We start from the raw sequence: 26,670 nt of genomic DNA, 5'->3' as shown, positions 1-26,670 counted from the left end.
CACATATTGCACCAGGAAGTTTTGAGGCACCATGGCGAAGTCTACTACAGTCCAAGGAGCAGTACTGCCTGGCCTGGGAGTCAAAATATTTGATGGAACTCGGTAACGCCCTCGTGTCTCTGCTGAATGGTCTGGTTAATATTGTGGCACAGGAAGCCCTGAAGTACACTGTTCTCTCAGGTAAGGCAAATACCCGCAAAGACTGTTTCTCTTTTCAATTTCGATAAGATTCATTCCTTTTAAGTTACTAATAAGATGTCTGGCACAGAAACAATGTTTATATAAAGTGAATTATTTTTAAATGAATTTTAACTCCATTCAAAGTACTGAAACAATTTTCAACAAAATGGCAACTATCGAATATTAATGCCTGGCTACACTGCTCCAACTTTGATTCAAGTTGTTAGTGAATATATTGCAATTGTCTATCATTTAACTGCAGAAGATACTTGCAACATTTACAATCACTAAGTGCATCATCTATCTTAACTTCCCCCTGAGGAATGCATCATTGTGGAAGCAGGTGATGCAATCAGTCATACGTAGTATCATCTGCGAATACTGACAAAACAAAGGCTATGGACACAGACGACAACCTAAAATGTGTTCCAGTGCAGCTGCACTACTGGTCTCCCTGACACTGTGCCAAATTTCCTGTTTTCCCTGTTCACAGATCCAGTCTGGCTAATTACTACCCCATCATCCTACTCTGAAACATTAGCAATGTGATGAAAGATGTCATCAGCAGAGTGAAATGGGAATTGTGTATTATTTCATCAGGTTTGAAGTGATGTGGCAATGTACGTTTTCCAGTTGAACGCCAGGCATTGACTGCATATGACAGAATCTAACTCCACAACAAGGGTGAACCCAAGATACTACGTAATAGCACAGACAGAAAATTCATTAAGTTACCGAAGGGCTGGTTTTTGGATTGGATGGGGAGCGTACAATGCAGTTTCTCAGGGACCACTGTTTTTCTTAATACATAGAGTAACTTGGACTTGGGTGTACAGAGAACAATCTCCAGACTAGCAACATAAAATTTAGTTAATGCTGAAGAAGGCAAAGTCATAGAGAAGTACGGCACAGAAACAGGCCCTTTAGCCCATCTCGTCCATGCCAAAACCATTTAAACTGCCCACTCCCATCGACCTACACAGGGACCATAGCTCTCAATACCCCCTACCATCCTACCTATCCAAACTTTTCTCTTAAGCATTGAAATAGTGCTCCCATACTCTACTTGTGTTGGCTGCTCATTCCACACTCTCACAACCCTCTGAGTCAAGAAGTCTCATGTCCCCCTCAAAGTTTTCACCTTTCACCTGTAACCCATGACCTCTAGTTGCAGTTCCATCCAACTTCATTGGAAAAAGCTGGCTTGCGTTTACCCTTTCTATCCCCCTCATAATTTTGTATACCTCTATCAAATCTCCTCTTAATCTTCTACGTTCTAAGTAGATGAATACAGGTTAGTAGGTTGGATGGATCGGTGACTGATGAAATTCTAATGCTGAGAGATTCGAAGTGTTTCATTTTGGTAGGGAGTTTGTGAAGAGGCAATATAAGTTAAAGTCTATGAATCTGAACTAAGTACAAGGACAATGATTTGGGATATATACTCATTGTTCATTGAAAGTAGTGGAGTAAGTTGGGGAAATAAAGTTTAAAAATAAAACAAATTGAGACACTGGGCTTTTAAAAACAAAAGCAAAACAATAAATTTGTGATGAATCTTAATAACCCAGTGATTTGGCCTCACTTGCGTTATTGTTTCTATTTCTGGGCTCCACACTCTATGAAAGGTGTAGAAGCTTTGGAGAAGGTACAGAAAAGATTTACCAAACTGATTTCAAGGATGTGAAACGTTAATTATGGGGGTAGGCTGGAGATGCTAGGGTTGTTCACCTTGGCTCAAAGGTGGTTGTGAGAAGATCTGATAGACATATTTAAAACAATGAAGTATATGGACTGAGTAGACAAACTGTTTCCATCAGTAGAGAGCCATAGAGTAATGGTCATTGGTAAAGAAAGCAAAATAACTTGAGGATGTTTTTATGTAGTATATTTTAATCAGTGGGGTGGCATGGTAGTGTAGTGGTTAGCACAATGCTTTACAGCACTAGTGACCTGGGTTCAAATCCCATCCCTGCCTGTAAGGAGTTTGTACATTCTTTCTGTGGCTGTGTAGGTTTCCTGTGGGTGCTCTGGTTTCTTCTCGCATCCAGAGACGTACCAGATGGTAGGTTAATCAGTCATTGTAAGTTGTCCCATGATAGGCTAGGATTAAATTGGGGGATTGCCGGGGGGCATGTCTCAAAAGTCCAGAATGGCCTATTTTGCACAGTGGCTCAATAATAAATAAAAATAAAATAAATATAGTTATGGACAGGGGTAGCAATTCAAAACAAACTAAATAATAATCAGGAAGGAAAGGATTTTACAGGAGAGGGGCAGGGGATAAGATTTGCTTGAATATTCTTACAAAGAGTTGGAATAAACTTAAAAGACCAGATGGCTTTCCGTCGGGTTCTAACCATTCTGTGTCTTGGTAACCACTTTGCCATGAGACTTAGTGACAATACCATCACTGTATTTCCCAAAGTCGACACTCTGGGGCTCATTACTGGCCAGCAACATAACTGAATTAGTCAAATGAATGCAGTGATTACATATGAAGATCAAAGGATGTATTTGGTGAATGACTCACCACCTGATTCCTCAAAGCCTTACCACCATCTACGCGGGTTATTTTCCACTTGACTAAATGAGACCAGCTAAAATTATGTACAGGAAATGGAAAACTAAAATGACACCAAACAAGCTACTCAATTTGGCTTAATCGATCACTTATCATAGATTATCTCCACAACTAGTACACAACATTTGGAGTAGGTATATTCACAAGTTGCATTCATCCGTACACCTTTATTGCGCTTCTCAAAAGTTTACGGTTTAGAAGAACAAGGGCATTATCAATACTTGCAAGTTCTCCAAGTTACATAAAATCCTGACTTGAAAATGCATTATTATTTCTCCATAACTACATATTCAAAATCTGGAGCTCCTCCACTTGTTGACAGATCGGAGAAGGTCATGAAAACTGATCACCACTTTCTCCATAACAGTTGGAGACAGATAACAAAGTTTACCCATGTCCAACAAAATACATTCTTATTATTAATAATCTCTAGTTATTCTAATTGATGCTTTTGTTAATTTAGGAAATCAGATTGTGATTGAATTCTCTTGAGCATGTGTTGATGTAGGATGTGATTGAAGATGTTACCTGTGGTTTGAATTTTCTTTTGGTATTGTATGTGTAAATAATCTCAGTACTCTCAAACACTGTCCAAAAAGCACATTTCTTTATAAATATATATGTATAAGTGGTATCTAATTCTATGTGAATGTTTTAGATTTTGTTTTTCTGTGTGCTATTGCATTGAAAATTTGCAATTTAAAGCGAATCTAAAATTAATTTGTATTCTTGTCAAATAACTCTACCATGTTCTAATGTTGAATAAATTCATTTGGATTTCACATAGAGCTAAATTTCACCCCAAACCATTGACAGGGCGATGACAGAAATGAAGTGGGGCACTGAAACTTTTCTTTATTCTGATCCAACTTATTGCAAGTTTAAATTGCAGATACAATGGCACTTCCCCCAATAGAACAATGTCCTCTTTAAATATGTAGGTTGGTCACTTTCAATATTGGGTTCACATCTACTGTTAGAAGAGCATAAGACATAAGAGCAGATTTAGGCCATCTGGCCCGTTGAACTGTTCTGCCATTTGATCATGACTGATTGATTATCCCTCTCAACCCCATTCTCCTGCCATCTCCCAGTAACCCTTACTAATCAAGAACCCATCAATATCCCTTTAAATATACCCAATGTTTTGGCCTCCAAAGCCACCTGTGGCGATGAATTCCACAGATTCACCACCCTCTGGCTAAATGCATTTTTCCACATCTCTGCTCTGAAAGGATGTCTTTGTATTCTGAGACTGTGCCCTCTGATCCTAGAGTTTCCACTACAGGAAACATCCTCTCTGTGTACAGCTTAACTTGGACTTGGAATATTCGAGAAGTTTCATTAAGATTCTTTCTCCCACCCCCATTCTTCTAAACTCCCGTGAATACAGGCCCAAAGCCATGAAGTGGTCTTCATATGACAAGCTATTCAATTCTGGAATCAGTTTTGTGAACCTCCTTTAAATCCTCTTTCTATGATAAGCAGCCCAAAACTGCTCATAATACTCCAAGTGAGTACTCACCACTGCCTTATAAAGCCTCTACATTACATCCTTACTTTTATGTTCTCACCTCTTGAAATGAATACTAATATTGCATCTGCCTTCCTTACCTCTGATCCAACCTGCAAGTTAACCTTCAGGGAATCCTACATGAGGACCCCCAAGTTCCTTTGCACCTCTGATTTTGACATTTGCTCCACCTTTAGAAAATATTCTACACTCGTATTTCTTCAACTAAAGTGCATAACCATACACGACCCTACACCGTATTCTGTCTGCCATTTCCTTGCCCATTCTTCGAATCTGTCTAGGTCCTTCTGCAGACTCCCTGCTCTCTTGACACTACCTGCTCCTTCACCTACCTTTGTATTATGATCTCAGACTGGAGCTGGGGATGAATGGTGGCCTCTTACCTAAAGCAAAATTCATCAGTAGAGGCAGCCAGAGGAAAAGATACTCGGCCAGAGATTTTACTAGCCTGGGAGTCCAGGTTCTTTTCGATTTTCCTCTCAGAATACTTAAACTGCTTTTTGGGCCCGTGAAAGCAGCCTCCTGCCTTGTGATTGAAATGAAGGGTTGCGGCAGGGGGTGGCCAGTTATTTCCTATATTCTTCATGATTGTTTAATTTTGTTGCTACTCCTGGCTTGGTAGTTAATTGATTTCTGTGCCATGCATAGGAGTTAAATTGAACGGAAGACCTTGATGTGTTATAGGTGCTGTATTGCATAGCTTTTCCTGTGGTGTGATGCTGGGCAGTGCTGTATACCCTTTCCTAGGTCTTATAACAAAGAGTCCTAAAAAAAAGCATGGTGGGTCTGTTCAAAGACGTGCTTACTGCTTGCAAGGAGAAACATCTCCACTGCTCATGAATGGCAGGCTGCTTCTGATTTACAGGTTACAAAGTTTATTTTTATACAAGTTTTCAGGCTGTTTGGCTGTTATCTGTTCTGGAGGTCAACTCCTCCACTGCAGCACAACTGCAGTACTCAAAGCCAGCATCGTTACACAATGAACAATGATGAGGACATTACTTGCCTCTTGACGCATATACACGTATAGCAAAGCAGTCTGGGATTGTACAGGTTCAATTTTGTTACATTATAAGATTAATTACATTTTCAAAATCTCAATGTTTTGAATATATTTCCACATAAGCCTTTTGGAGCGGAACCTAAATGAGAGGAGAATAGCTGTTCATGGATCTCACTTTCTGCAGAGGCAGGAGTACTGGTGTTGAAATGTATTCATGTCCAGGTCATATTTATTAGCAACTTCACCTTTGTCCTTCGAAGGTATCGTGACTGCATTGGCATGGCCAGCCTCACTACTGACTGTTGCCAGTGTCATCGACAATCCGTGGGGAGTCTGCCTCAGTCGATCCGCTGAAATTGGAAAGCATTTGGCCCATGTGCTGCTGAGCAGACAGCAGGTAAAAGGCATGCTTCAAGCTGAGTAGCTAACAGCTTTATGAACATATGCATAAGCACATTCTGTATGCTTGTCCAGACCAGTTAATAAATTGTTTTAATATAAAGTATATCCAAGGTTCATCGTGGAAGACCCAAGCTGTTTGTTTAATTCTCCAGTATTTCTTCCTTCTGAAAGTTTTTATTCCCTCATTACAGATGCACGTTCACATCTTTCTTGTATCCAGTGCTGCACACTAGCTATTATCTCGGATTGAATGCAACCAGCTTGTCCAACTGTGCAATGTATTTTGATTTTTTTAACCTGTCTTCTACTTGTGCATCTTCATTTGTGCCTTTCATGTAGCACAGTATCCCAGAGCTCTGCCCATAGATGAAAAATGAACATTGAGGGAGGAGCGTCATTGGTGCTGAATGAATATTTGATTGAGGGATGTTTTTGAAAACTTAGAGAGACTATTGTTTTTGGGCCCAGGTGGATGATGAGAATTTTGACACTAAAGGTAGTGTAGGAAAAAGGATGCAATGTAATTCATTGAGAACCTACTCGATATTAATTTTGAGAAGTAGGGAGGATTAGAATCCTCAAGAAGTTACAGATGATTTTCATTTTCAATGCAGTAAATTATGGGAAGGGAGACAATGTTTGAAAGAGGATCAAGACAATGGATATTTGTAGGAATTTTAAACAATTTAAAGGCAACCAGAAATGTGTAAACTATGGATGAATGTTTTCACTTGCATTACAACCACCAATCCTTGTAATTACTCTGACATAAAATAATCTACAGTTGCTGGAAATCTGGATCAACACACCAAACCCAGAAGATGGGTCTCTGCTTGAAACGTCAACTGTTCCTTTCCCTCTGTAGATGCTGCCTGACCTGCTGAGCTCCTCCAATGTTTTGTGTGTATTGCTCATTATTACTGTGACCTCCATCTTTGATAGGACTTTCAAAAAGCATTACCATGAATTTCTAGGTCAGCAGCAACTGACCATGAAGAAATCTCTGTCAAGTCAATTTCTGCTTTCCTTATGTCAGTTGTCAGATATGAAGGAATCAACACCATATCTGTAATTAAGTTAGCAAACTAACTGAGCAGCCAGGTTCCTCACAGACATCAAATCAGCATGTAGAAGTCCATCATTTTAAAAAATCTTTCCAAACTTTTGCAGAGAAAAACTGAAGATTTGGATTGACTAGCAATAATAGAGAACTTGTACTCCCTCCAGTTACATCATTATAGTCCTATAATTAGTTTTCCAGCTTGTTTGTGGATTCTGTTTCTATACTGCTGCGTGCTTAAGCGGTGAGGTCCAGGCCCCAGAGTGCAATGAGGTGTCTGAACCTGATGTTTGGTTGTCACTTAGGTGCAGGGCCAGATTGGAAAGGTCAGGGTGTCAGGGCCCAAGGCCGAGGGGTGGGCCAGTTCTGATTGCTGCTCCACGAGGTTTACTCAGCTCTGTGCTGAACTGTGGGACCGTGTTGTGGGCTTCAATTCAGAACATGATTTGCTTGCAGTTTTTTTTCTGTCTCTGCACATTGGGTGTTCAACGATCTTTTTATGGGCTCTTTCATGTTTTTTAATGGTTGTGATTTTTTTCTTTGTGTACAGGGTGTTTTACTTTTATTTAAATATTTTTTTGAGGGGGAAGTTCTTTGTTTCATGTCTGCCTGTTAGGTGATGAATCTCAAGGTTGTATAATGTATACATACTTTGATAATGAATGTACTTTGAACTTTGGTTTTTGCTTTGTCTCTCATCTCCTTGCACAGGAGACATGGTGCATACAAACAACTATAGAAGGAATCAATATTGACAGATATTCAAGCCTTTATGTCTGGATAGCACTTGAAGTGATCCCATGCCTTACCCTTTCCTCATAATCCTGCTACTTGCTTCTTTTCAAATCTGTATTTAATTATTGATTTGGTTCCTCTATTTGTTCATGCAGTACATTCCAAAAAGTACCAGTAATTGTGTTTTAATAAACAGCCTTTTTATCTGTTTATCACTTTTCTCATTTATTTTATCGTTGATCTTTGGTTACCAACCCATTTATTAGCTGCTTTGGCTTCAGCCCCTGTAAGTTTTAAAATCTGCATTAAATTATCTTAGCCTCATAGACATGAAAAGAAACAATTCCAGCTTCACTGGTTTTTCTGTGTAACTGAAGTCTCTTATCCATAAGACCATAAATAAATAGGAGCAGAATTAGGCCATTTGGCCCATCGAGTCTGCTCTGTCATTCTATCATGTCTGATCCTTTTTTCTCCTTCTCATCCTGCTTTCGATCTATCAACCTCTGCCTTAAATATAAATAAATACTTGACCCCCACAGCTGACTGTGGCAATGAATTCCACAGATTCACCCATCTCAGGCTAAAAAAATACCTCCACATCTCAGTTTTAAAAGGACGCCCCTCTATTCTGAGGCTGTGTCCTCTGGTTTTAGATGCTTCTACCATAGAAACATCCTCTCTACATTCACTTTGTCAAGGCCTTTCACCATTTGATGTTTCAATTATGTTACCCCTCATTCTTCTAAATTCCAGTGAATACAGGCCATCAAACACTCTTCATATGTCAGGCATTTAATCCTGGAGTCATTTTTGTGAACCTCCTTTGAACCCTCTCCAGTTTCAGCACATCTTTCCTAAGATAAGGGGCCCAAATCTGCTCACAATACTCCAAGTGAGGCCTCACCAATACTTTATAAAGTCTCAACATTACATCCTTGCTTTTATATTCCAGCCCTCTTGAAATGAATGCTGACATCCCACTTGCCTTCCTCACCACAGACTAAACCTGAAAATTAACCTTTAGAGAATTCTGTACAAGGACTCCCAAATCACTTTACACCTCAGAATTTTGTATTTTCTCTATTTAGCAAATAGTCAACCCTTTCATTGCTTCTACTAAAGTGCATGATGATACACTTCCCAACACTGTATTCCATCTGACATTTCTTTGCCCATTCTCTTAATCTGTCTAGTCCTTCTGTAGGCTTCCTATTTCCTCAGAACTTCCTGCCCTTCCACTTAGCTTCATATCATCTGGAAACTTTGTAACAGAGCCATCAGTTCCATTATCCAAATCATTGACATATAATGTAAAAAAGAATCGGTCCCAACACAGAGCCCTGTAAGCCCTAGTCACCAGCAGTCAACCAGAAGGGCTCCCTTTATTCCCACTCTTTACCTTCTGCCAATCAACCACTGCTTTATCCAAGTTAGAATCTTTCTTGTAATACTGTGGGTTCATAGCTTGTTAAGCAGCCTCATGTGTGGCACCTTGTTAAAGGCCTTCCCTGGTGTCATTCTGAATTAACTTCCCTGTGGTAATAATAACTTACAATTGGATGATATTATTCATTTATACAAATATCCCATGGTGCTTTAGAGCATTGCTATTGGGCAAGATTTTACTACTGTCCTTATAAGTAATATTATGATCAAATATTTAGTGAAATTAGGTTTTTCTTTATGAGTGACTTGCAATAGAAGCAAGTAGTAAAAAGGTTTATGGAAGGAATCCCTGGGTTTAGATTCTAAGCACTAAAATCTCCTAAGTGAAAACAGGACCAGATTTGGAGAACCTTGTAGATTGTGGACAGTCGTAAGGGAGTGAGATGTTACAAAGACTGGAAGGGTTGTGACCAGGTTTGAAAACCAAAACTGATCACAGTGTAAGTCAGCATGTACTGTCTTGTTCCAATACCTGTCCCCTTTCCTAAAGTGTGGGCACAGAACTGCATTCACTACTACAATTTCTAATCATTGATTTATTCTTAAATATGATCTCCTTCCTTTGCATTACCTGTTCCTATTTATAAAACTAAAGATTAGTGTGCTTATTAGTGGACTTACTGCATGTTGCCATCTTCAAAGATCTGTGCTTATAAAGCTTCTAAATATTTCTGCTCAGACACTCACTTTAAAATTGTGCCATCTAATTTATTTTCTCCATCAATTTCCTTCTAATATGCACCATTTCACTCTTTTCAGCATTATTTTGAAATGTGCCAGTATGTTATGCTCTCCTGAAATTTGCTTCCCTGCTTTGTGCCACCTGCAAGTTTTGAAATTATCCCAAATAAGTCAAAATCTAAGTCATTAGAATAGAATAGAATCCAAGATGGTGGCGTGTGAAGTCCCAGCAGCTTACAGCTCTCCAGTCCAACCAAACTTTTTCTCATTTAAACGGTACAGTGTACCAAGTGCATACAGCTCACCTATTTGGGTCATTTAGAACATCCCCCATTTTGAGATCGGAAGAATGCTACCGATGAGGTTCGTGAGGTTGGACACCAACCAGAAGACGATAGCACAATGAGAGAAGGCAGAAGTGCAGCAAGAGAGCCGGTATGTACACCAGACTAAGAGACTCCACTCCCAAGTATCCCATTAGCAAATGCACAGTTGATGATTAACAAAATGGACAAGATTCAACCAAGACTCACTTTGCTGAACAACCTATTAGAGTGCTGTGCTATGCTCTTTATAGAAACCTGGCTGGACCACAAGGTACCTGACGTGGCTATTGGGCAGCAGGCTGAATGGTCTTCCGAGCTGACAGAAGGCACGACTCTGGCAAGAAATTGGGCGGTGGTTTGTGCATTTATGTTAACGCTGCCTGGTTTACTAAATCAATCACTTACTACGGTACCAACCTGGAATCCATACTGACAAAGCGCAGGCCCTTTCAGCTACTGAGAGAAATCACCATTGCTAATTTTACAGCAGTTTATATACCTCCACGTGCCAACACCAAGTTAACATTAGATCAACTGTGTTAAACAACTGGCTGCTTACCCTGATGGGGCCTTCATCATGGCTGGTGCTTTTAATCAGGCTAACCTTAAAGTGATATTTCCTAACTTCTGATGAAATGTGAATTGCCCAAAGAGGGGTAATAACACAGGTGTACACCAACATAACAGGTGCATGTAAGGCCTTCCCATGCCCTCACCTGGGATAGTCCAATCATTACATCTGATCCCAGCACATCAACCCGTAATTGTGTCTTGGACTTCCTCACTAATCGTACCCAGACTCTGAACATCAACCCCAACTCTACCACCCCTGAACACCAGTGCCCCGCAGGGCTGTATACTGAGCCCACTCCTGCTCGTAGTACAAATTCAGCCAACAAATTCGTAGACAAAACAGCAGTGATCAGTCTAATCTCAAACAATAATGAGTGTACATATACAGAGAAGGTGCTGAAACTGCCCAGTTGGTGCAGTGGCCAAAACCTATCACTCGCCATCAAGAAGACAAAAAAAATAGTAATTGTCTTCAGGGAGGTTAGAAGTCCTGAACAAGCCCCACTATTCATGAATGGTGAGGTGGTGGAGAGGCTCTCCAGTTTCAGGTTTCTGGGGATTGACATCACAAAGGAGCTCTCTTGTTCGGTCAATGCAACATTGGTAGTAGGGAAGACACAACAGTGACTATTCTTCCTGAGGTGTTTAAGGAAAGCTAACGTATCCAAAAAATTGCTGGCCAACTTTTATCGATGTGTTGTAGCATTCTGACACACAGAATGACAGTGTGGTACTCCAGCTGCAGCAGGACAGGTCACAAAGCATCCAAAAGGTAATGACAGGTTTGTGCATCATTGGGACTCAACTATCAGACCTGGAGACAAACTACAACTCTCGATGCCTGGAGGCGTGCTGGTAACATCATTAAAGACCCATCCCATCCGGGACACTGTCCGCTCAATCTCCTGATGTCTGGAAGGAGACGCAGAAACATCTTAACCAAGACAGTAAGACTAAAAAGCAGCTTCTTCCAAAAAGTTGTTGTGCAGTTGAATAATACTACACCCCAGCTTACCAATGGCCTTTGGGTGTAATGGACTATCAAAGTCACTTATGTGGGATTTTTTTTTAATTAAGTCGTAGTGCCCGCATTGTAAATATCTGTTTTACATGGACTGGAGTAACACTACAATCTTGTTGTCCTGAATATACAATAGACAGTAGGTGCAGGAGTAGGCCATTCGGCCCTTCTGGCCAGCACCACCATTCACTGTGATAATGGCTGATCATACACAATCAGTACCCGGTTCTTGCCCTCTCCCCATATCCCTTGACCCCGCTATCTATAAGAGCTCTATCTAACTCCTCTTGAAAGCATCCAGAGACGGCCTCCGCTGCCTTCTGGGGCAGAGCATTCCACATATCCACCACTCTCTGGGTGAAAAAGTTTTTCTGCATCTCTGTTCTAAATGGCCTAACCCTTATTCTTAAACTGGACTCACCCATCAACGGGAACATGCTTCCTGCCTCCAGCGTGTCCAATCCCTTGATTATCTTGTATGTTTCAATTAAATCCCCTCTCAACCTTCTAAATTCAAGTGTATACAAGCCCAGTTGCTCCAATCTTTCAACATATGACAGTCCTGCCATTCCGGGAATTAACCTTGTGAACCTACACTGTACTCCCTCAATAGCAAGAATGTCCTTCCTCAAATTTGGAGACCAAAACTGCACACAGTACTCTAGGTGGTGTCTCACCAGGGCCCTGTACAGCTGCAGAAGGAAATCTTTACTCCTATACTCAATTCCTTTTGTTATAAAGGCCAGCATGCCATTAGCTTTCTTCACTGCCTGCTGTTCCTGCATGCTTGCTTTCATTGACTGATGTAATGACAATAAAGTTCTGTTCTACTCTTTAAAAAATCATAACAGTTATCCTCATAACTGTTCCATAAAGATACAGTACTTTCTTCAAATCTGATAGATTATTGTTTCAGTTCTTTAACCTTTCGTTTGTGACACTATGAAACCCATTAGAGCAGTCCACATATTCCTTATGAACTGTTACATCTTTAATGGTGTATTTCATTAAAGAAGGTGATCAAATGCTTTGGAATGTTCGCCAGTGGAATCAAGAATTTAAAATATGGGAATTAAGTGTGTAGGTCTGGTTTAAAATGGTTGCAAATAAAAAAAAACATAGATGTTGCCAAACTAAACTAAAACTGCAAGTAATATGGTAGGTTTTGCAGAAACCGTAAAAGTAATCCATCTTTTGCTTTTTTTGAGAAAGGGCTGGATTATGTGAGTAAGAGACTGCAAGTGGCACTTGGTATTTTTCTTTTTGGCATGACACAATGATATTTTAGCAATTCCAACTGAGACTCATTGTGTTGCGATGCGAGTATTGGGGATTAAGTTTGTGCTGCAGAAAAAAAACTGTTATAGTATTTTGCTTCTCTGCTTAGAGTACCTGTGAGTGCTTTCCTGAAGCAACATATATCCTCTTCAGAAGTTTATCTTGGATCTACAACAAAAACACATCCTCATTTTTCACAAGACCCAAATTTCAAACTAATGTACTTCTACCTCAACCTTAATCTTATCACCCATTTTGTTGACAAATTCTTCTGTCACACCATTGTCATGATATCTTCCCCCATCATTATGGCAGCAGTTGTTTGGCAATTATACCAGGAGGATTTCAATAAGGCATTTTGGCAATTTGATTCCAACCTATAATCTTCACTACTTGCAAAGCTATGGGGGATTTAAGTTCTATTCAAGATACAACTTCCTAATTTGGACATATAGAAGCATAGAAATCTACAGCACATTACAGGCTCTTCAGCCCACAATGTTCTGCCAATCCATGTAATCTACTCTAAAAACTGCCTAGAATTTCTCTACCGCATAGCTCTCTATTTTTCTAAGCTCCATGTACCTATCTAAGAGCCACTTAAAAGACCCTATGGTATCCACCTCTGCCACCTTCGCCGGCAGTGCATTCCACACACCCATCACTCTCTGTGTAAAAAAACTTACCTCTGACATTCGCCTTGTACCTACTTCCAAGCACCTTAAAACTATGACCCCTCATGTTAGCCATTCCAGCCCTGGGGAAAAAACCTCTGGCTAGCCACATGATCAAAATGCCCCTCATCATTTTGTACACCTCCATCAGGTCACCTCTCATCCTCCATCACTCCAAAGAGAAAAGACCGAGTTCACTCAACCTATTCTCATAAGGCACACTCTCCAATCCAGGCAACATGCTTGTAAATCTCCTCTGCACTCTCTCTATAGTATCCACATCCTTCTTGTAGTGAGGTGACCAGAACTGAACACAGTACTCTAAGTGGGATCTAACTAAGTTCTTATATAAGCATTTATAACTATTTTTCGTTGGTTTAAGTCAAACATCTTATACCCATAACTACCTCACCAAATAAGTTGTTTTTTAAAAAAAATCCATGGTCATTCTTATTGTTATTACGTGGTTACATACTCCATAATACTGTACATTTCAGGTGCTAATCTGTCCCTGATTTGTTACACTCCTACTTTTCCTACTTTCCTCATTGTTAGTCAGGGTCTCCTGCTGCTTTCCAACTTAACACTTTTTAATCATTTGGCAGGAAAAGAGTTGAACTATATTCGACCTTTGACATTCAGGACAATCTGAACCAGATCTCTTCATCTTTCACCTCCAGCATCCTCCCCCCACCACCCCCAATCATCTACTTCCTCAGTAAATTTTCTAATCAAAGACCTGTCAGTTTCTCCTACACTCAATCTGAGTTCAATGATACATTGAATGCAGTAGAGTCTCGTTTAACACATGAGTAACGGGCAAATGTACTTCCTCACATTCATTGCCACTGACTATTTCTGTCCTTTCATGTAGCTGTGTCAGTAGAATATATATGAGAGTTTAGTTCTGAGTGATCTCCAGGTGGGCAACCATTCTTTGTTTTGTTCTTGTGCTCTTTTATATCATCTCAATGGCTGTAATGTGGCAAGGTAATGCAAATTAATTTCTAAGCAGCTGACTGTACAACTTCAAAGGAGAGATATAATAAGCAACTGTTCTCACTTCTTTATTGTTGTTTTCCACAGGGGCGGAGACCAGTCACCTTGGTCGGCTTTAGCCTTGGAGCACGAGTAATTTATTTCTGTCTTCAGGAGCTGGTTCAAGAGAAAGGTACATGTAGAACTCTCAATTGAAACAGAAAATAAAGCAAGTAATGGAACCAGCCAGCAGTTTAATTTGTAACTGAAAGGGGGAGGAGAGCACATTGTTTCTGACGGTTAGGCTAGAATCACTTGAGGAACTGAGGAAATAACTAGTTTTTAAATGAGGAATCCTGCAAAAGGGCTATCACTGCCTGATTATACACGTTCTAAAAATGACATCTTCTGTCTTACTTCTAGATCCTAAACGAGGTGTTCTGTATTCAAAAAGTTCATTAACATTTCAAAGAAATAATCTAGAAATCCAGATTAATTGATTCAGATTTATTATGTGCACATCGAAGCATGGTGAAGTGCACTTAACAATTGATCTTTAGCAACTAATTAACATTTGTAAATGTTTTTTAGTCAATGGTGTAATTCATGAAGGTTTAACTCACTCCTCTCTAATGTATTTTCCACACATTTCACTTTCAGCTTCTACATTTATTTCAGAAACAATACAAATCAGTAGCTGTTATAGCATGGATATTTACATTTTGATTCTGCTTAAGATAATTTATTTTCGTTGCTTCCTGTAACTTTTGTTCTCTTGAGTACCCACCGTATTACCTCTCTTCCATATGACTTGTTCATTTTTCCTCTTTTTTTCTTGATCCCATGGGAATTCAGGTGCAACTAATCCATGTGGTTTAGTTGTGTCCAATCCCAGAAAAGGAATCCATATTGCCATCTGATTCTTTGAACCATGCACTCACTCGTTTCTGAGATTGTAATCCAAAGATGCTGCTCTTAAGGGCTCTTTTACAGTATTAATTAACTGTCCACTATATTACTTCTTGTGTTCATTCCTGTATGGATCATTCTAATTTGTTGTCCCCATACCATCCTGGAACCATTCCCAGTAATTTGAAATAACATTTAATTTGTTCTTGGCACAATGTCTTGGACAGATCCCTGAAGACAGCAGCCTTTATACTGTCCTCTTCTCTCCTTCCCCTTCTTTCCTTTTATCATCTAGTGCACTTTAGTTGTTATTCTATCCAGTCCCTCTGCAGCTAGTTAGTACATATTACTATTCGGACAGGACCAGATTCTGTAGCTTATTCTTTGCTGGCACTAGGTTTCATTGTACCAGCTGTTGGTCATGTACATAGATTCCTGTTAAAGCAAAGTATCTTAAGTATTCTTTCTCCTAATGTCAGGAAAATCCAGCTCGATGACACTAAGCCAGAGGGATTTGAGGTACAAGTGTATTCAACAGGAAACATTTTGCAGTCCAAACACTCCACATTAAGCTGCATTGACTGGCTGCCTATCCTACTGATGTCAACTTCGATATTTATGTCCTGTTCAGCAGTTCATTAGTTATTTTTTATGCCAATGAACTTGCTGCTGAATAATAATCAACAGATGGCTTGAATCTGATCTTTCTTACTTTTTTCGCTCAGTTTATACATTCCGCTTATTACAGCCATTTGCGACTGGTTTAAATCCAGTTTTTTTTTCATATTTATGTGTGGGAGCTTTGTTTTTATTGTAATAAAAATCAGCCCCAATAATGCTTTGGAGTAGACCTTTCAGAATCTTAAATATTATCATGTTATTTTCCCCTTTCATACATTTCTATCACCTTTTTATCTTTAATTTGAGCACTCTGGTAGAATTCACCACTGCTGGAAGGGAAAAAATTTCCATTGTACTCACGTTAGGAATCTGAGTTTATAACTTAAGCCTTGTACACCGTTAGCCAATTACTGGTCAGGCAGCATTTTGGCAGCCTTCTCTTGATCGGATAAAATCCAGTACACCTTGAGAATGAAGCACTCCAGCTTGTAATTTACAGCAAAAGCTCATGTTTTTTGCTGTAACTTGCTTTATTTTTGCCCCTGAGATTAATGGTGTGGCTTTTCCTTTGATTAGGTGTTCCTTGAAATTACAGTAGATTTGATTTTCTTTTTAAACTTTGCACCTACTGTGACAGATGGTGGTGCTGTTCTTTATTGGACTCAAAGATGATAACAGTCTGACCTTGAAAGCAAAATCTTCCCGATGGTTAAGAGCAGTACTTTTTGCAGAAGACCCTGTGGGACACATGAAATTAAAATGCTCTGCACACAGGATAAGTAGTAAAGATAGTTGGAATGTAGTGATTCTGCAGTATTTACAAGGCTGTTGGTGGGACATAGATAAACAAGTCGATAGTTCAATATTTTTTAGCTGAATGTTCCATGCCCAATTGGCTTTATCCCTTATTTACCCTTACGTCATTCATTGCAGTAATATAGAGTCTGCTTGCCATAAACTCTACATTAATGCCATGCCAGATGGAGATCAATTGACAAATAAATAAAATTCTCTGGTTCTTGTTTAACTTTGCAAACAGCTAAATGCAAACAGAATGTATTTACCAAAAATCAACCAATTCCCACTTCACTCATTCTTTGCAAAAATAATAAGTGTGTTTCTTCAAAGGGGTATGGCAGTCTTTGGCAAGGAGAGAATTTATTGCCTCCTGCTAATTGCCCCTTGAAGTTGAGCTGCCTGGTCATCCACGGTGGTGTCTCGTTTACACCAGAGCTGGTAGGGATGGCTGAAATTAGTTGGGTCTTGTTAGTTTTATGGTTAGTGTAACTGATGTTAACCTTTTATTCTAGATCTACTCAATTAACAGAATTTAAATTCCACAATTGTAATGGCTGAAGTTAAACTGGTGTCCCCCAGATTATATTTAGTCCAGTAACATAATCTCTACATCATCATCCCTGAAATGGTGGTATAGGGAAAATTAAATTTCTAGTTTTGTCAAAATCTTGCAATTTTTAATATTGAACTCTGGGAGTCACTGAGATTACTTCATGTGACCATTGTATCTCAGTTTCAGTACCATATATTTTTGAAATAAGATGGAAGCCGTTTGCAATCCCACTCAGATTTTCAGCAATTTGTGAAATTTCCTCTCTGGAACAAGTGGAAGCATCACAAATACATGTTATTTCCACGTGTTTCTGGTACATCACAGGGTACTTAGACGATTTTTTTCCAGCTCCTTTTGTCAATAGACACAGGAACTGAATGTCAAGGCCAGGTTCAGCTCTTCGCTCTGTCACTGTCAAAGCCTATCAAGGGCATTCCAGAGGTGTGGGTGGGGATCTTCTGTTCTTGTCATCCAAGGCATACTTGCCGTCTGGATCTCACTGCCTTGCTCAAGAATGCTGCGCACCAGTGAGATTTGCCCTCTCGATCCAGGTCCAGTGAAAGCTGTGTGGAGATTCCCAACACATTTCAACAAGATCCCAGCCTTATATCTATGGCTACCTGATATCAATTGGTCTCTGAATAAAAATATATAATTTGATCCAGCATCACTGTCAATTTAAGCTTCTAACAATTTCAATGTTCAAAATTAATTTTATTATCAGAGTACACGTGTGTCACCAAACACAACCCTGGGATTCATTTTCTTGTGGGCATACTCAGCAAATCTATAGAATAGTAACTGTAACAGGATCAATGAAAGATCAACCAGAGTGCAGAAGACAACAAACTGTACAAATGCAAATATAAGTAAATAGCAATAAATAGCAAGAACATGAGATAAGCAGTCCTTAAAGTGAGACCATTGGTTGTGGGAACATCTCAATGGGTGGGCAAGTGAGTGTAGTCAGCCCCTTTGGTTCAAGAGCCTGATGGTTGAGGGGTAGTAACTGTTCCGGAACCTGGTGCCGTACATTCTGAGGCTTTTGTACCTTCTACTTGATGGCAGCAGTGAGAAAAAAAGCATGGTCTGGGTGGCGAGAGCCTCTGATACTGGATGCTGCTTTCCTACGACAGCGTTTCATGTAGCACAGAAGTGTTTTGTATCTTAACTCAGTAAAATGTAAGCCATGTCCCAGATTCCTAGCCAAAGTCCCACGTTCTTAATTACTGGAAGTCAGTTTTCTCCACCTGGCTTTATAAACCCCTTTAAGAGTTGGATGAACATCTTTGGGAATGAAGTACATAACCATAATGAGAACTGTTTGCTTACATGGAAGGTAATCCAGACATCTACATGTTCCTCCAAATACTCTGCTTTCCCTGCTTTAACATCCATGTATTCCTTGGATAAATGACATCTATTTATTCTAGACACTTACGTTCAGGTCAGTATAGAGCCATTTGGACCATGTAGTTAACAGCTGTCTGGTAAAATCTAAATATTGACTATCCATGAATAAGCTCATATTGATGGAGTACTACTGAATGGAACATCTGGGGTGTATATAAACATATCTGTTGAAGAATTAGAAGTTCCTTTATTTCTGTGTTCTTTTCACAGATATTTGACATCCTAGGTTCAGTAATGCAGTTGTTTTTCTGTCTGAATAGAGTCACAGCTGCAGTGTTCACTGTAATATGATTTGTGTGAAGTTACCATTAAAAGTCATAACTTGAGTCTTAAACATGTTTATTAATGAATGAAATTCAGTTACTGTAATCAGTGCGATATGTGTGGTGTTACTATGAAAAGAAATTTGATACTGAGTTCTATAACAGCTTGATGGTGAATTAATTTTGATTAGTATTTAAGTTTGCACAGTGAATGCTAATGAAGCTAGCTGTCTCAGCTCCAGTATAGTAAAGTTTCTGATTATAACTAACATTTGATGACTCCAACAGTTTATAAAGTTTTTAATCGTCTAAAGCAGGGCAAAGATGAAAATGTTGTTTATTTGTGGAGTTTAGATTATGGAGCAGAATTCATATACAATCCCTTTAAAGGGCTTAATGTTTTGATGACCAGAGCTTTAGCTTGCCAACTAGTTTTTGTTTATTTTTGGGAAATTCAGCTTTTGCCTTTCGTTTTGACTTTCCCACAAACATTAGCTATTATTTAGCTGCTGACCACTCAATATTTTTGGGTCCAAATTGCTTTTCTTAATTCACTGGCTGGGCACTATGCAGTGGGAATCACAACCATACGCAAATATTGTCCTCATTCAATGTACAGTAGTTTTCCCATAGTCTCAATTTTGCTAAAATTCCACTCACCTGATCCTTCCCACTATCTAGTTTAAATCCTCAGTAGTACAGCCATTTTGGTATTGCCAGGCTTGTAGAGAGCTGTTGAATTGCATTGAAGTTATGGTTTTCTGGAATGTTAATCCTCATTTCCAGATCTTTAACCTTGAAGACTGAAGCAAGGTTTCTATATGGACTAGAGTCGGTTTGGAGTTTAGTTCCTTTTTTTTAAATTGGTTTCTAATTGTTCTTTGACAGATCATTCTTTTACTCTTTCTCTTTGTGTTACAATAACTGTCATTTATATCACAGGACTCCATGCTTTATCATCAAATACAGTGGAGCTTCACATCTGTATCATGTAAAATCCACAAATCCCGTTGTTGGGAGTTTAAGTTTCATTCCTTGTCCACTTAAAATTGATTAGCTCAAAATTCTAGGTGAACAAACATGAATTTGTGCTTTATAAAATATTCTAACCTCCCTCCTTCTGAGCACACAGTTCTCCACTCTCTGCAATAAATCCTAACCTTACCATCAAACCTTCAGATAAGGGGGGTGCTGTAGTAGTCTGACAGACTGATCTCTACCTTGCTGAGGCCAGGCAATAACTCTCAGACACCACCTCTTACTTGCGCCTTGAACAGGACCCCAGTAAAGAGCACCAGGCCATTGTCATCTGCCCCATCCCTGACCTTATTAACTCTGAGGATCTCCCATCACTGCCAGCAACCTCATAGTTCCCTTACCTCCCTTTCTACCACCTACCCAAGATCCACAAACCTGTTTGTCCAGGTAGACCCATTGTTTCTACTTGTTCCTGTCCCACCAAACTTGTATCTGCATACATCAACTCTGTTTTGTCCCCTTATTTCAATCCCTACCTACCTACATTCATGACACTTCACACGCTCTGGATCTTATCAATGACTTTAAATTCCCTGGACCCCGTGATATATCAGTCCATGGCCTCCTCTACTGCCACCATGAGGCCATGCTCAGGTTGGAGGAGCAACACCTTACATTCTGTCTGGGTAGCCTCCAATCTGATAGCATGAACGTAGATTTCTCAAACTTTCAATAATTGCCCCCCTTCACTATTCCCATTCCTGTTTTTCCCCCTTTCACTTTATCTTCCTACCTGCCCATCACCTCCTTCTGGTGCTCTTCCCCCTTCCACTTCTACCTTCTCCTATCAGATTCCACCTTCTCCAGCTCTTTGTCTCTTTCACCTATCAGCTTCCCAGGTCTTTACTTCACCCCAACACTTCTCCCGGTTTCACCTATCACCTTGCACCTTGTACTTCTTCAGTCTCTCCCTCCACCTTCGAGTGTTTTTTTCCTAGTCCTGATATAACCATATAACCATATAACAATCACAGCACGGAAACAGGCCATCTTGGCCCTCCTAGTCCGTGCCGAACCCTTAATCTCACCTAGTCCCACCTACCCGCACTCAGCCCATAACCCTCCACTCCTTTCCTGTCCATATACCTATCCAATTTTACCTTAAATGACACAACTGAACTGGCCTCTACTACTTCTACAGGAAGCTCATTCCACACAGCTATCACTCTCTGAGTAAAGAAATACCCCCTCGTGTTTCCCTTAAACTTCTGCCCCCTAACTCTCAAATCACGTCCTCTCGTTTGAATCTCCCCTACTCTCAATGGAAACAGCCTGTTCACGTCAACTCTATCTATCCCTCTCAAAATTTTAAATACCTCGATCAAATCCCCCCCTCAACCTTCTACGCTCCAATGAATAGAGACCTAACTGAAGGGCCTCGGCTGAAACATTGACTGTTTACTCTTTTCCATCAATGCTGCCCGGCCTGCTGAGTTCCTCCAGCATTTTGTGTGTGTTGCGTGGATTTCCAGCATCTGCAGATTTTTCTCTTGTTAATAAATTATAGTTTCTTTATCAGCAGGAGCCTTGTTTGTTGAACAGATTGACATTCCTGTGATTGTATCAATGTACATGCCAATGTATCATTAATAGCCAAGTAAAATGTTTTAGTGAGCTGTGGTTAAGCCTGTGTACCACCGTGCATTTAATTCTCAATAAGAAACCCCACTTCCATAAACTGATTCAGAGACAATAAATCCCATTTGAGGACAGAGGCAGTGGGTCAGCATGACTTGGCAGAAGGGTGATGAAGTACTTTCTCACAGCTACATGGGTGCAGCTGTAAAATCACACGATGCTTTACATCATTAAAACTTCCTGCTGCCTACAGATTGAACCACATTGCCACCATTGCAGTGTCTTATAACACAGTGAGGCAAGAGTTCACTAACTTATAAGGGTATCTTGGAGATACTCTCGCAGCACTTTAAACATTTGTTCCATATGATATATAGGTTTTATTGTCAAAGTATGCATATACCATACAACACAACTCTGATATCAGTCTTCTCCAGATAGCCATGTAATACAGAAAAACCATAGGAGGTGTCGAAAGAAAAGGCATTACCCCCACCCCCAGCACAAAAAAAAGAAACAAAACTCGCCATTCTTACATTTTCCCGAGGCCATAATTATGGAATTCCTTTCTTAACTTTTTGTGGAACCTCATCAGAAGTAATTCAAGGAAATCACTTAGCTCCACTTGCTCAAGACAGTGAGAAATGGGCCACAAAATGTCTTGCCAGTCTATCATATTTGGTAGGGTCTTTTTTAAAAGGGCAAATCATCCACGTCAGATCTCAGATCTGAAGATACTTCTCAGCCATGCATGGAAGGGCAAGTCAGTTAGGAGCTATGATGAAAGCTTTTGGGTTGCATTTGGCCTCAGATATGTATTGGTGAATAAGTAAATAACAAATCAGATTTGCTTTGTGTTGGTGAACAAGTTGTTCAGTGAATCATGTTTCCAGTGTTAAATGTAAAGAGGGATGACAGTAACACATAGAATTCCTAGTTAGAGATGCAAAGGTACAGGCTTACGCTGGGTACAGAGAGTTTGGAGAACTTGTTCACTCCAGCTGCCTCTCTCTCCTCCACAGCAAATGTCGATGCATAGGTGCTCCTGAAGCTGAGGGCCGTGGTGTTCTGCCAAGACACCTCCACTGAGTGTCAAGGTGGGATTAGGCCAGGGGTTCCCAACCTAGAGCCTGCGGACCTTTTGCTTAATGGTATTGGTCCATTGCATAAAAAAGGTTCAGAACCCTGGATTAGGCAATATGGTACTGAAGCTGCAGTCAAATCAGCTATGATGTAATCGATGGCAGAGAATGCTTGCTCCGCTCCTGCTTTTTCTCATATTAATTTCATTGTTATTAATGTGACAAGCCAAAATCTTCCTAATTGGCAATTACATTCTATAATAGAAACTAATGTGTTTTGGAAATCCCATCCTAAATCACGTCTGCTGTCCTTTTGACTATTTCCTGGAAGACCCTCCTTACAATGCATCTGTTCTCCATCCTAATGTCTTCCATGGATTAGTTTTAATTTTGATCGACTACATTTGTGTGAAGTGCCTTGGGGTGTTTAAGTGCAAGTCATTACTGAAGTTGCGTGTAACTAAAAAAAAATTCTAGCTGTTCATGCAATCATGTATTATAAATCTCTTTATAGTGTTGGCTTATTTATCCTCAGTGCTAATCATAATTTCCAGACTTTAGCCAAAAAATGGTTTAAAACAGTCCCCGAAGCAAAGGAACTCCTCCATATGCGTCACCAACCTTCTCCCTGTAATATGTGATGTAGGCTGTGGAAAATGGCAAGAAATCAAGTTAATAATTGCTGCCTGATTTATGAAAGGTGACCAGCAAAGTTGAATCATAACTGCGATGATGCACTGCAGTAATGGGACATAAGAAAGTTATTTATCTCAAATATCTCCTGTGGCCACATCAGTGCAACAACTCTTGCATGACTCGTTTAGTATTATTTGGAAATCTCTGATTAAAAGGCAAAGCCATCTTGCCGCCTGGTGTAGTCAGTGTTTCCATTAATCCATCCAAAATAAAATGAAAAACATTCTTGGCTGTTCCTTTTCCAGTGCCCTCTTTCTGCTTCTTTTCTCACTTGTCTTCTTGTTGCAGTGTTTAACCTCCCAACATAGAGTCTCCCACTGCTTTCCTTGTGTACCAGTATCCATCCTTGGCATGTTGCAATGCTCTCCTCCTCCCAGTAGTCTCAGTCTCTCATAACCCTCCCTCAATTCTTAGTGCATCCCTTTCATAGCGCAACACATTGGCGATATACTTTGGATTTTTGGAGACAAGACTGAGGATCTGGATCAAAAAAATGAACTACTGGAGGAATCTGTAGAAAAAATTAGACAGTCAACGTTTCAGGTCGAAACTATTCACCTGGAGTGAGTTCCTCCAACTGTTCTTTTTTTATTATTATTATTATTATTATTGTTGTTTTCCTCCTTTGCATAACTAGGGTCTGATTTCCATTCAGAGGAAGATTAATAGGGCATACGCTCACTTAGTTACAACTCCGGTGTGCTCCTGTAGCCCATCCACTTCAAGCTTTGATGTGTTGTGTATTCAGAGATGCTCTGCTGCACACCACTGTTGTGACACTCTGGTTATTTGAGTTACTGTTGCCTTCCTGTCAGCTTGAACCAGTCTGGTCATTCCCCTCTAATCTTTCTCATTAACAAGGTGCTTATTGTTCACAGAACTGATGCTCACTAGATGATTATTTTTGTTTTTCATATAATTCTCTAAACTCCAGAGCGTTGTGCATGAAAATCCCAGGAGAACAGCAGTTTCTGAGATATTCAAACCACTCCATCTAGTACCAATAGTCATTCCACAGTCAAAGTAGCTTAGATCACAGTTCTGCCCCCTTTTGATGTTTGGTCTGAACAACAACTAAATCTCTTGATCATGTGTGCATGCTTTCATGCATTGAGTTGCTGCCAGTGCCAATTGCTGTTTATTGACTACAGCTCAGCATTCAACACAATCGTACCCTCGGTTGTAATCAACGAAACCCAAACTCTGGGCCTCTGTACCTCCTTCTGCAATAGGATCCTCGACCTCCTTACCAGGAGACCACAGTCTGTGCAGATTGGAAAATACATCTCCCCCTCACTGACAGTCAACACCAGTGCACCTCATGAATGTGTGTTAGCCCACTGCTCTACTCTCTCCGTGCCCAGGCACAGCTCAGATGATATTTATAAATTTGCTGATACAACTAATGTTGGCAGAATTTCAGATGGTTACAAGGAGTGCAAAGAAATGAGATGGGTCCGCTGGTTGAGTGGTGTCGCAGCAACAACTTTGCACTCAACATCAGTAAAACCAAGGAATTGATTGTGGACTTCAGGCAGAGTAAGATGAAGGAACACACCCAGTCCTTATCGAGGGATCGGAAGTGGAAAGGGTGAGCAGTTTAAAGTTCCTGGGTGTCTACGTCTCTGATGCAAGGGCTCATTTGATGCAATTACAAAGAAGGAATGACAGCAGCTAGCTTTCATTAGGAGTTTGAGGAGAATTGGTATGTCACCAAAGACACTCAGATATACCATGTAGAGCATTTTAACTGGTTGTATCACTGTCTGGTATACACACAATCGTAAACTCAGTCAACTCCATCATGGGCACGTGCCTCCCCAGCATCCAGGATGACTTCAAAAGGTGATGCCTCAAGAAGACAGCATCCATCATTAAGGCCCCCAGTCACCCAGGACATGCCCTCTTGCCATTGCTACCATCAAGGAGGAGGTACAAGACCTTGAAGGTACACACTCAACATTCTAAAAATAGCTTCTTCCCCTCTGCCATCAGATTCCTGAATGGACAATGAACCCTTGAACAATACCTCAGTTTTTTTGTTCCTTTCTTTTTGCATTACCTATTTAAGTTCATTTTCCTTTTTTTAATATATATACATATACACTTGTAACTTATAGTTCTTATTATGTACAGCTGCCTTAAAACCACAAATTTCATGACATATGCCAGTGATATTAAACCTGTTGATTGGCTGATTAGATATTTGTATTAATGAGCAGGTGCACAGGAGTACCTAACAAGGAGGTCACTGAGTGTGTATAATAAATGCCACGGAGCTCAGGAGTGCTGATGTACAAAGGGATGTTAGGGTGCAAGTTCATAGTCTCTTGAAAATGGAGACACAGAAGAGAAAGCATTCAACATAGAACATACAAACGTAGATTAGTACAGCACAGTACAGGCCCTTTGGCCCACAATGTTGTGCCGACCCTTAAACCCTGCCTCCCATATAACCCCCCACCTTAAATTCCTCCATATACCTGTTTAGTAATCTCTTAAATTTCACTAGTGTGTCTGCCTCCACCACCGATTCAGGCAGTGCATTCCACACACCAACCACTCTCTGAGTAAAAAACCTTCCTCTAATATCCCCTTGAACTTTCCACCCCTTACCTTAAAGCCATGTCCTCTTGTATTGAGCAGTGGTGCCCTGGGGAAGAGGCACTAGCTGTCCACTCTATCTGTTCCCCTTAATATCTCGTACATCTCTATCATGTCTCCTCTCATCCTCCTTCTCTCCAAAGAGTAAAACCCTAGCTCCCTTAATCTCTGATCATAATGCATACTTTGTAAACCAGGCAGCAACCTGGTAAATTTCCTCTGTACCCTTTCCAATGCTTCCACATCCTTCCTATAGTGAGGCGACCAGAACTGGACACAGTACTCCAAGTGTGGCCTAACCGGAGTTGCATTCATAGGCCAAAGCATTAAGTATACAAGTTAGGATGTCATGTACAGCTGTACAAACATTGGTAAGGCTTCATTTGGTGTATTGTGTACAGATCTGATCACTATACTACAAGAAAAGTGTAGAAGGAATGTCAAGTTCCTGGGTGTCTCTGAGGACCTAACCTGGTCCCAACTTACTGATTCAGCTATAAAGAAGGCAAGGCAGTGGCTATATTTCACTAGGAGTTTGAGGAGATTTTGTTTGTCACCTAAAACACTTGAAAACTTCTACAGATGTACTGTGGAGAGCATTCTGACAGGGTGCATCACTGTCTGGTATGGGGTGAGG

At 40.2% G+C, this 26,670-nt stretch overlaps 1 protein-coding gene across 2 annotated transcripts in view; it reads left to right on the top strand.

The window, feature by feature from the left end:
• Window positions 1-26,670, top strand: part of tmco4 (transmembrane and coiled-coil domains 4) — a 90,627-nt gene that overhangs the window by 31,254 nt on the left and 32,703 nt on the right. Inside the window, exons 9-12 of one of the 2 annotated variants that reach the window (XM_059951983.1) lie at window positions 16-180; window positions 5,562-5,698; window positions 14,587-14,671; window positions 15,867-16,109. In XM_059951983.1, the coding sequence (XP_059807966.1) occupies window positions 16-180; window positions 5,562-5,698; window positions 14,587-14,671; window positions 15,867-15,958 (479 nt within the window). In that variant the 3' untranslated portion in view covers window positions 15,959-16,109. Of the gene's footprint in view, window positions 1-15; window positions 181-5,561; window positions 5,699-14,586; window positions 14,672-15,866; window positions 16,110-26,670 lie in introns of those variants that run through there. The other variant, XM_059951982.1, reaches the window with a different exon arrangement.

The sequence above is a fragment of the Hypanus sabinus genome, chromosome 27 (assembly GCF_030144855.1).
Source record: "Hypanus sabinus isolate sHypSab1 chromosome 27, sHypSab1.hap1, whole genome shotgun sequence".
NCBI lineage: Eukaryota > Metazoa > Chordata > Chondrichthyes > Myliobatiformes > Dasyatidae > Hypanus > Hypanus sabinus.
The sequence above is the reverse complement of the archived record's forward strand: the minus strand, read 5'-3'. Positions and strand labels throughout refer to the sequence as shown.